Raw genomic sequence first — 12,328 nt, 5'->3', positions numbered from 1 at the left:
TAGCTTGGACATTGATGACAAGGTTGAGGAGATAATGCATATACTAGATGCATCATGTGTCTACATGCAAGGATTAAACGCCTTTGAGCCCTTAAATAGGCCGAGTGGGCCTCCACCAAAGCCGTCGATTGAAAAGGCTCCAAAATTGGAACTTAAACCCTTGCCCCCTCACCTTCAATATGCTTATTTTGGTGGTTCGGACACTCTACATGTTATTGTTTCCTCTGACTTGTCTAAATTGCAGGAAGAAAATCTGTTAAGAGTGCTACGTGAGCACAAGCGAGCTAATTGGGTAGACGATGTCTGAAATTAGAGGCATTAGTCCAACCTTCTACATGTATAAAATCCTCGTGGAGGACGGACACAAGCCAAGTGTAGATCACCAGCTCCGCCTAAATCCAATCATGAAAGAGATGGTAAGAAAATAAGTGATTAAGTGGCTCGATGCACGTATTGTATTTCCAATCTCTGATAGCAAATGGGTAAGCCCCGTCCAATGTATGCCTAAGAAGGGGGGATGACTGTAGTGATTAATGAACATAATGACTTGATTCCCACAAGAACTGTGACTGGGTGGAGAATTTGCATAGATTATAGAAAATTAAAAAATGCCACTAGCAAAGACCATTTTCCCTTCCCCTTTATTGGTCAAATGCTTGATAGACTAGCTGCACAAGAATACTATTGTTTCCTAGATGACTATTCGGCGTATAATTAGATTGCTATAGCCTAGAGGACCAAGAGAAGACCACATTTATGTGTCCCTATGGCACGTATGCATTCAAGAGAATGTCATTTGGTCTCTGTAATGCACCTGCGACTTTTTAAAGGTGTATGATGGCTATTTTTACTGAAATGGTTGAAAGATTTGTAGAAGTGTTCATGGGTGATTTTTCTGTGTTTGGGTGTTCTTTTGATGATTGTTTAATGAACCTTGATGAAGTTCTTGCTAGGTGTGAAGAGACAAACTTGGTGCTAAACTAGGAAAAGTGCCATTTCATGGTACGAGAAGGTATAGTCTTGGGGCACAAGGTATCCAAAAATGGTCTGCAGGTGGACAAGGCAAAGGTGGAGGCGATTGTAAAATTGCCCCCACCAACATCCGTTAAGGTCATTCGTAGATTCTTGGGCCATGCAGGTTTTTATCGTCATTTCATTAAAGATTTTTCAAAAATTTCTTCTCCTCTATGCGTGCTTCTTGAGAATGATATCCCCTTCAAATTTGATGAGGCTTGTCTGAGAGCATTTGAAGAGATGAAGAACAGATTGGTGGCCGCGCCAATTATCATTGCCCCGGACTGGGCACAACCATTTAACGTGATGTGCGATGCGAGTGACGTCGCAATAGGAGCTATTTTGGGGAAAAGGAGGGATAAAATCTTTCACTCCATTTACTACGGGAGAAAAACTATGAATCCAACCCAAATGAACTACATTGTTACTGAAAAAGAGTTGCTTACAGTGGTGTGGGCATTCAACAAGTTCAGATCTTATCTAGTGGGAACCAAAGTCATTGTCTACATCGATCACTTAGCTATAAGGTATCTGTTTGAAAAGAGAGACGCCAAGCCGAGGCTGATTCGTTGGGTCCTCCTTTTCCAAGAATTAAACTTGGAGATCCGAGATCGAAAAGGAAAAGAGAATCAAGTGGCTGATCACTTGTCCAGAATAAATAATTGGAACCATGCGGCCGAGAGAGGTTCGATTAAGGAAACATTTTCGGATGAGCATTTATTGGCAATCACCTCTAGTGAAGCCCCGTGGTATGCATACTACATGAATTTTATTGCAAGTGGGGTGATGCCACTTGAATTATCACCTGATAATAGTAGAAGATTTCTACATGATGTGAGGCTCTACTTATGGGATGAGTCATTCCTGTATAATCAATGCGCAAATCAGTTAGTACGAAAGTGTGTTCCTGAGGAGGAGATGAATGCAATCTTGCATGACTGTCACGCTTATCTATATAGAGGTCATCACGGTGGGGATAGAACCGCCAAAAAAGTGTTGCAATTGGGTTTCTATTGGCCAAAATTATTTAAGGATGCACACGCCTTTGTTAAATAGTGTGACAAGTGCCAAAGAGCCGGAACATTCACGAAGAAGCACGAGATGCCTTTGCAAAATATTCTGGCAGTAGAGATCTTTGATGTTTGGGTGATTGATTTCATGGGACTATTCCCATATTGTAATGGTCACATATATATTTTTATAGCGGTCGACTATGTGTCTAAGTGAGTGGAGGCCATTTATCTTACTACTAATGACGCAGAGGTAATGGTAAACTTTTTAAAAAAACACATCTTCACATGCTTTGGGACTCTAAGGGTGCTGATAAGTGACGAAGGAACTCACTTCTGGAACAAGATGTTGAACAACATTCTACCAAAGTATGGAGTTAAGCATAAGGTTGCCACCACCTATCATCCCCAAATGACTGGTAAAGTGGAAGTGTCAAATAGATAGGTGAATCAAATTCTAGAGAAAATGGTAAGTGGAAACAGGAAGGACTGGGCCGGAAAGCTTGACGATGCATTATGGGCGTATCGAACTGCATACAAGACTCCCATCGGAATATATCCGTATAAGTTGGTTTATGGGAAGACGTGCCACTTGTCTGTCGAGCTTGAACACAAAACCTATTGGGCGATTAAAAAGTTGAATATGGACATGGACTTAGCCGGCGAGAAGAGGCTGTTACAGCTCAACGAGCCTGATGAGCTTCGATTGCACGCGTACAAAAATGCCAAATTGTATAAAGAAAAGACCAAGGGGTGGCATGGAAAGCAAATCCAACATCGCGAGTTTGAGCCAGCACAAGAAGTTCTCTTGTTTAATTCGTGGTTGAAGCTTTTCCCCGGAAAGCTTAAGTATCGATGGGCAGGACCTTTTGAAGTGGTTAGTGTAAAGCCTCATGGAGCGGTGGAATTGCTTGATACGAGTTCAGGTGGTACATTCTTGGTGAATGGGCAGAGAGTAAAACAGTATTAGGGTGGTGACATTGCGCGTCACAAGACTTCGATGGACTTGGCCGATGCGTGAAGAACGTGTTGCGTCGTGCCACGACGTAAATCAGGCACTTCTTGGGAGGCAACCTAAGCATTTTCTTTTATTTTTCGTAGTTTACTAATTTTCCCCAATCGTTTTGTATTTTTGATATTTTTTGGAGTTCCTTAAAAAAATTTAGTGTTTTTTGTAGGAATTAATTCTTGTATGCATTTATAAAAAAACAAAATTAGGTATGAGAAAACAGGGTGGATGCATTCCATCACCCTTAGTGTCCAAATATTAATGGCCAACTGCACGAGGCAGGGAAGAGCAGCCATTGCGACCAAGGTCGCATCCCACCAATGTGTTGGTAAACCAGGCGGACGCGTCGCGTCCGAGCTCACGCGCACATGTAAGTTTAATCTTTTAACACTTCACATGCCTAGAACACCAAATCCTTCTCCCATACCTTTTCTTCTTAAACCAGACGTATTTCCACAGAAACGAACCACCACTGCCTCCATTCCAAATGCCCAGGTATTTACTTCGTTTCATTCTCTCCCTCAACTCTTCTATCTTCTTGTATCCCTAAATAGTAGCAAAATCCCAACCCTAATTGCCCTAGGTTAGGTTTAACCCTATTGAGTTTACCACATGAAACTAAGAGGGGAAACTGGAAAGTTTTGAGGCTTTGCTAGCCGCCTGTGATTGGTTGTTGATGCTTCATGATGACAAACTATAATTTACGTCATCTAAAAAATTTTGGGAGGGTATTTGAATTGCCCAACTTTTAGAAAGCACTAGGCAAAACTGTTGCAATTAAATAAACTTAAGCTGTTACAATATATGTAAAGTGCAGAATGTTTCGAGTCTGTGGTAGACTATCCTAATAGGCTGAACATACAACACATTGCTTTACTTCTTGTACTTAAAGTGTTACGTCAAATTGAATTATGTGTGCTCTATGTTTACTGTACACCTTGCGATTAAGTGTGGGGTTGACGATATAGCTGAGCAAATTCATAGTGAGCTATTGTAAGTAATTGAACATGTTCTGAAACTTCACTGTCCTGCAAACTAATTGTTGACTTCTTTATTTTGCAGGTACAAAGGTTCCTAATGGCTGCAATAGGCAAAACTTACAAACAACAAGAAAGAGATAATGACAGGAAACCGCCTAAAAAGCGTACTGGAAAAGCGACAGGTGCTCCAAACCCATAGAACAAAAGAAAGCGGACTGAGAAAGCAAAGGCACTGCCGACTAGGCAGTTAATTGATGAATTAGAGCAAGAAGATGAGGGACCATTAGTAAGGAGGACTGTGAAAAGGGGTACCACAAACATATCAGCAAATCTGCCAAGCAATGGGATATAGTTCAGAGAATCGGTACCGTACCATACCAAATTCACCAAGCAGATTGATCCGAAAGATAAAGAGAAGCAGAAGACTACCCCAGAATCTAAGTCCGAGTCTGATTTGGACTATGAGCTCACAAATGTCAACATGAGCGACGAAGATGAGGGTGGACCAATTGACTGAGCTGCTTGGAAGAAGAATTTTGTTAGTGAAAAAGCATTTCGAGCTTATATGAAAATCCTGGATTCAAAGAAATATATTCACGAAAAGCCAATCAACATTGGAGCATTGAAGAACAATTATCCAGATCTTCTGAAATCAATTAGAGAGGTGCAACAATGGGGACCTATCTTGAAGGTCCATGGCAAGGCCAACCTTACTATTGTCAGAGAGCTTTATGCCAATTGGCGTCACTCACATGGTAGCATTGTGAGAGTACGAGGGGTGGATATCAATATCTCAGCTGAAGTTCTGAACGAGTACTTAGGAGTGCCACACATACCAACGGACAGGTATGACTCTATATGCAAGGAGCTTGATTACTCACATATTCAATCCGTCATATGCCCTACCAGGATATATGCAAATTGGAAGCATTGAAGTGTGGAGTACCATTCTCTAGCCAAAGAATTCATGAGCGCATTGGCATGTGTGGTGCTGAATTTCATCTGCAATCGCCTGATGTCGTGACAACACAAAAAAAACTGATGTCCCTTGATACTGAGAACTAGTGTTGTATGCTTTATTAGAGAGGATCCTGCTAAACTTGGGAGCCATCACCTATGACCAGATGCAGCGCATCAAGATGAACTACAAGTGGAGGTTGTTCTATGCGAAAATATTATCGGCTTAGTTGACAGAGATGGGAGTGCTATGGGACAAGGAGAATAATGACATCAAGGCTAAAGCTCCAAGATGGTATGATGTTACTCATGTACTAGAGCCTAACAAGGGGAGGGCTTCAAAGTTCACCATTCAACAGTTGTTTGAGCAGATGAAAGCTGATATGTAAGAGAACAAGGCTAAGTTGATCGAGACTCGTGCAGAGTTGAGTGCCACTAGAGGTGAGTTGATTCAGACTCGTGCAGATCAAAGCCGAGTCCAGGATGAGCAGGCTACGATGATTAGGTAGGTATCACTACTCCTCCGTGCTTTGGTTCAACATACAAATATAGATATTTCACAGTTGCTTGCACCATATGCTGCTGGACCATCCACTTCTGCTCCTCCTATAGTCCCGTGGTCTCTAGACACCATGCCCACTGAGACCGTCGTGCCGCATGTTACAAACTCAACTCCACCTGGTGAGGATAGGACTGTGACCGAGCCCCCTATTCGTGAGGATACTATTGCTATGATAGAGGGGGCCATAATAGATGCCGTGGATGCTTCGAGTACTCACTCGGTTGTTGCCGCTACTCTCGCCCCAGCTTTCCAGACCACTGTTGTTGATGCTCCTCCACAGACCACAGAGGATCTCTCCACATCAACTTGAGGGAATTTCTTCTCACCCTACTCTACTTTATTTGTGTGAATTGAGGATAACGCATAGTTGTAAGTGTGGGGCGTGGGTTATTCATTTTTTGTGTGGATGAATATACTTAACTATCACAATGTTTGTTGTTTTTGATACTTTTGAGGCTGTAATATTCACTGAATTAACGGCTTATAATAGTTAGTAAATTCGTCTATAAGTAGTAACTCTCAGTCTCTTGTTGTTTACATTTGTAGTAAGTAGCCTTATAAAACAAAATATCAGAAAATAGAGGACTTTTCCAGATGACGAACTACTTGGACAGTTCTCTCGGAGGATTAAGATCCTTGTAAAAAGACAAAACGATTTTTATTTGATTCTAGGAAGTAGTGTTACTATTAGGAAATTGACAGAAAAATAAAGAAAAGCACAAAAATATTTTATTTGCTTTGAGTAGTTAGTTTAAAGTTTAATCTATTAGGCAATAATCCCACTTGGTTTTTCTTTGGCCATCGGTTCTTTTCCAAGGTTTAAATTTTTGAACCGAGTATTATTTTATTATTTTTAGAGTAGTGAAGGATATAACGACTCAGACTGAATTCATCACATTCAGTGACTTGTTTGATACCAACAGAGTTAGACTTGAGCATGCGGATTATAACTTTATCCATGAGTTTTTAAGAACTATTTTTGCCTTGAAAAGTAGAATAGTTTTTTTTTGTGACGCTTAGGCTCATTTTCTTGACTCCTGTCGTAACTGCTGTTCTTTGTGCATTAAAATTATGGCTTAACTATGTACTTGCTTTGATTGAGAGTTGGAATGTAGCCATCCTAATTGAATCATGTGCCATTGGGTGGCGAGATTTTGTATAGTTCCATGTAGTACACTTTTGTCTAGAACTTGACCTGCATGTGAGTTGAAGCGAAATCCTAGGTTTTGCTCGGTTTGAAATATAATTTTAGGCCTTCTTTTATCTTTTTGAATTGTAATTCTACCACAAATAAAATCATCCCTAGTTAGCCATTTTAAACCTGTAGACTTTTTATTTGGCACCCATAGTACGAGCCTATACCCTTTTGTTCTTAATTGAAACTTTTGATCCTTGTACCTCTTAAGGCACTTTAATTGTGAAATGAGCTCTAAAAGAAGAATGGAGGGGATTTGAGTGGAACCAATGAAAGAGAGAAATGTGCACTTATTTTGTAAAATAATACACCACTAGCAAAAATTGAAAATAGAAAATAGAAAAAAAAGAAATGTTGTCATGTTCTGGCTAGTGAGATGTAAATTGAGGTAGTGTTTAAAGAAAGAGGGAATGTTTTGGGGGTGATATTGTTGTCAAATTTAAGTGGGATTGAAGAAAGTTGTGCTTGAAGTGATTATTTGACGTGTTAAAGTGCTTAGGAGGGTTAGCCACCATTTCCTATATCTATCCTACCCATTCTCTAGCCCATATTACAACCACGATAAATACCTAATTGATTTTAGACTGAAAGGTCCTACATTAGTAGAGATTTACATAACGGGCAAGCATGTGGTACCTTTTGTGCGCATGTGAACTTCTCTGAGAGAGTGAGTGAGTTCTTCTATTGTTTGAATGCCTTGAATTTCGTTCGAAATTTATTTGAGTGTGTGGACTATCTCTCTTTGTTTTGTGGTGAGGGCACATGTTTCATGATGCATACAGGACTTTATTAAGTTCTTTAGTCAGAGTGAGTAAGTTGGCCTGAAAGTAGTTATGCCAGGGAGTTAATTTCTGAGCTTGAGATGTCCCGAAGTTGCTATTTGATTATTTTGAACTGTTCACTATTCTGCTTAGTATGCTTTTAACATGGGGAAGAAAGTCCGAGAATGCATGTGCAAAGGGATAATTGTTGGTATCAACCAAAGTTGTGGGTGCTTGAGCTTAATTGAAATGTGTGACTTGATAGCTATAAGCTTAATTTTGTTCGATCCAGTATAGGTTGATTCTACTTTGCTCGAGGAAAAACAAAGGTTTAAGTGTGGGGTGGTGATGTTGGGCATATTTCTATGTGCTATAATGTTACTTTACTCATGTTTTAACTGCTTTTTGGTGCTATTTGATCTTTAAGGTGCCCAACATGTGTTAATTATTGGTGTTATGACTAATTGAGTTGTATGTGATGATTTAGGGTGTTTGGAGTGCACAAATATGAAGAAAAGGTTCTCCAGCTATAGGAGAATATGGTGGATGCGTCGCATCCAACCTAGGAAAAAAGTGTATTTGGTGCATCCTTGGCAGTGAAGTCGGGAGAAGGCATCCGCCTTAGAAGCGGACGCAAAACATCCACCCCAGTATCAATCCCTGAAATTGAGTTAGATTAGGAAAAGGAGAATTTTAGCTGACGACTTGTGTACGCAATATATAAGCCAAAAATGCCTCTCTTAGGTCATCTAACACCCGGGGAAGCAGAGAAAAAGCCATCACAAAGTTTGGAAACCACAGAATTCGTCTTGAGTTCTTACTTTTTCCTTCTTTTATTGATGTTTATGTATTCTTAGGAATTACTTGACATTGCTACCATGAGCATACATGGATAAACTCGTTAGTTATGGGGTCATGGGCTCTACATGAATATTGACGTTTGAAGTTTGAATTGACGAGTTTGATTTTATCATATTGGGTTGTTTATTTAATCATGTTCTTAATTATTTTGTTGCGTAGCTAACAGTGAAATACTATTTACGAATCTAGAGTTGAACTCGAAAGTGGAAATTCTAGATTGCATATAGGATTAAATAGAGCAAGTTCTTGAACCTGGGCATCGGGAAACGGATTTGCAATTAGGATTGAAATATACCTAATTGTCTCGCTTGGTTGAAATAAAGGAAGTGTAAATGTGTTCTTGTTAGTCTTAATTCCATAGACATATATGCATTAAGTTAACTTGAATATGCGAGTAAGAACTCGAAAGATTATTACGAGTAACATTAACTCCGTCAATCAACAAACCATATAAATCAATCAATTAGTTTAAACCGAGAACGCAACAAGATTGTTAGCTAGCCTATGACCCTAGAAAATCCCCTCCTATTGATTTTTATCTGAAATTGCCTACGTGTTTTAGTCGATCTCTAGTTTATTTAATTTCTTGTTAGTTTCTTCGGTTGTTAATTAATTACTTACACATTTTGAGAAAAAAATCTCTTGAATAGATAATTTTTTGAGTTTGAATCAGACGAAAGTTAATCATAAGTCTCCGTGGGAACGATACTCAACTCACTATTGTATTACTTGACGACCACACATACTTACGTATGTGTTTGGTCGCAAAAACACCATACCACATGGTACCAGTAGAGTTGAAGGAATTGAAGGAACAATTTCAGGAATTACTTGATAAGGGTTTCATCAGGCCTAATGAGTCGCTTTGGGGTGCACTGGTTTTATTTTTAAAGGAGAAAGACAATTCTAAGAGGATGTGTATTGACTACAAGCAGTTGAACAGAGTTACAGTCAAGAACAAGTACCCACTATCGCATATTGATGATTGTTTGATCAGCTCCAGGGGGCTAGAGTATTCTCAAAGATTGATTTGAGATCGGGGTACCATCAGTTGAACATCGGGCTTCAAATATTGCGAAAATAGCTTTCAGGACTCGCTATGGTCACTATGCATTTCTGGTGAGGTCTTTTGGTCTGACCAATGCCCCAGCAATCTTTATGCACTTGATGAACAGTGTGTTTTAGCCGTATCTTGATTCTTTCGTCATCATGTTTATTGATGATATATTGGTGCATTATCATAGTTGGGAGGATCATCATCAACACTTGAGGATCGTGCTACAGACTTTGAGTGAGAAGAAGCTAAAATCTAAATTCTCCAAGTGTGAGTTTTGGATTCGGTGGCATTTTTGGGTCATGTGATATTCACTGAGACGATTAAGGTGGATCCAAAAAAGATTGAGGCAGTTCATAGTTGGCCCAGACCGTCTTCTGCTATTGAGATCTAGAGTTTCCTTGGGCTATGTATTATCACTGTTTTGTGGAGGGGTTTTAATCTATAGCAGACTCATTGACTAGATTGACGCAGAAGGGTGTCCCATTAATGTGGTATGATGAGTGTGAGGAGGGCTTTCAGAAGCTCAAGACTGCTTCGACTATAGCTCTAGTTCTGCTTTTACCTTCAGGATTGAGTTATTATACAATCTATTGTGATGGTTCATAGATTGGCATTGGATGTGTGTTGAGGCAGGAGGGTAGAGTTATTGCTTATGCTTCGTGTCAGTTGAAGCCCCATGAGAAGAACTACCATGTACATAATTTGGAGTTGGCAGCCATTGTTCACGCGTTAAAGATATGGAGGCATTATCTTTATGGCGTGTCTTGTGTGGGGTTCATAGATCACATGAGTCTCCAACGCTTGTTCAAGAAAAAGGATTTGAACTTGAGGCAGAGGAGGTGGTTAGAGCTACTAAAGGACTATGATATCACTATTCTTTATTATCTGAGGAAGGCTAATATGGTGGTCGATGCCTTGAGTGGGAGGGTTGAGAGTATGGGGAGTCTTGCTTATATTCCAGTTGATTAAAATATTTTTAAATAAATAATAACTATTTTCTTAAAATATAAATAATATAATACGTATTAACAATGTTAAATTAATAACAATTTGGTATTAAATATGCATAAATTATATTACTCTTACTGTTTTAAATTATTAAAATAATTTTCATATCTTGATAAAGAAGTTTTGTAACTAGTTTAATAAATTAATCTTTAATTTATAATATACAACCTTTACTACTTTAATTAGCCAAAATTAGTTTTGACAGATGAAGTATTAACTTTAAAAACTAATTAACCACAATAATTAATAATATATTTGATAATTATATTTTATTACATATAATTAGGATTAATTAAACTTGATTACGTTAATTTAATAATTCAATATGGCTATAGTTTTAACTCTAATCTAGCCCAATACATAAGCCCAACCACCCTTGACCCGGTCCAGACCCACCCCTATCATCCAAGTTGGAAATCATATCCTTAGAGACACCCCTAGAATCCTACTCATTTGCACCACCGACCACCTTCATTTCCCTTTCCTCTCTCAATTTTTCATCCCGTTTAAACCTACCAATCAAAAACCTTGCACAAATCTATGCAAGATCACTCGATTCAACCTCGAATCATCAATCTTGTCCTTGCTAGCGGGGAACAAGCCGGGTTCTTTCCATTTTCATCGATTCAATTCAAACCCCCAAAACCAAACCCAGACCTAAATCGTACAATTGAAACTCATATGTTCTCCCTTCGTCTTTAAAATCGGAGCATGTGTGACTAATTTTCATCATTATAATTCGTGTCCAGAGGTGAAACGCATTGACCTCTGGACATTAGAGCTTTGGCTGATAGATCTTCACTCTCAACGGTTGATTCCTCATCTCCTCTTGCCCATATAAAAGTCTTAAGTGTTTTTCCCTTTGTTCTTCTCCGATTTCACCGTATTGCTATCATACTGTTGTCACCATCCACTAAATAATTTGAATTTACCGGAACACTAAGTCTTGAAGACCACTATAAAGATGGCCTTAAATGCTCTCACCGTCAGCTAATTCCAAAAAACTACCAATCAAACCAAATACTATTGATGCATACAATGAAAGAATTGAAATTTCAAGGTTTTTCTACTAAAATTTGAGTTTCGATAGTTCCTTTCTGATTTCTCTTTTCTTCTTTCGTGTGGGTGCAATCTATTGTGAGTTGATCGTAGTAAGTTTGGATACCTTAGACGGTTGTTAGAATCTGCTTGGTTTGATGCTCCGCAAAATATCAGTGTAGACTGACCTCATCTCTTTCGTTTCCCCTAAATTAGCTGTGTGACTCTATGTTTATGCCATCCATACTGATAATCATATGTTGAGCATGCTAATGTGTGGTTTTAATTATGTCTTGCTATTTATCTCATTCGTTTTTTGTTCTAAGAATGATAATGTTTCTTGGTAGTTATATAGCCTTGTATTGTTATTTGATCTATAATACTGGACCTTAACTCTCATGGTTTAGCTAATATGATTCAGCACTATCCATATGAACAAATCTTGTTGAGTCTTCATGATTTAAGCCCTATGTTAATACAATATGTGTTCCATCGGTGTCAGATAGGTGATAGCTATACTACCATGTTTAGTTACTTTTTGAATCATGCTTTTAAGTTCTTCCTGATATCTTGTTAAAGTCCCATATCTATTGTGATGTGCTAATTGATCCTTATGTCTGTGATGTTATGCTATATGTAATGACTTTTCTAGTCGTTTAGGGTATTGTATCCCAGTTTCACCATTTATTTCTTCTTCTATACTCATTTGGGGCTATGTGACTTGCCGGGGTGGTTGGTTTGGTTGCGGGGATGTTTTGGAGTGAATTGGGACACTTAGTTCCAAGGTTGGAAGTTTTAGTTGAAAGAGTTGATCGGAGTTTCACTTTCATATAGATGACTCCGGAATGGAATTTTGATTGTTCTGATAGCTTCGTA

The 12,328-nt window shown here is 38.8% G+C and overlaps 1 protein-coding gene across 1 annotated transcript; it reads left to right on the top strand.

The window, feature by feature from the left end:
* The first annotated feature begins 2,490 nt into the window (after window positions 1–2,490).
* Window positions 2,491–4,212, top strand: LOC142177217 (uncharacterized). The gene is made up of 2 exons (XM_075245686.1): window positions 2,491–2,979; window positions 4,096–4,212. The coding sequence occupies exons 1-2, from the start codon at window positions 2,491–2,493 to the stop codon at window positions 4,210–4,212; spliced, it is 606 nt and encodes a 201-aa protein (XP_075101787.1).
* Window positions 4,213–12,328: the final 8,116 nt, after the last annotated feature.

Source organism: Nicotiana tabacum, chromosome 23 (assembly GCF_000715075.1).
Source record: "Nicotiana tabacum cultivar K326 chromosome 23, ASM71507v2, whole genome shotgun sequence".
Classification (NCBI taxonomy): Eukaryota; Viridiplantae; Streptophyta; class Magnoliopsida; order Solanales; family Solanaceae; genus Nicotiana; species Nicotiana tabacum.
The sequence above is the reverse complement of the archived record's forward strand: the minus strand, read 5'-3'. Positions and strand labels throughout refer to the sequence as shown.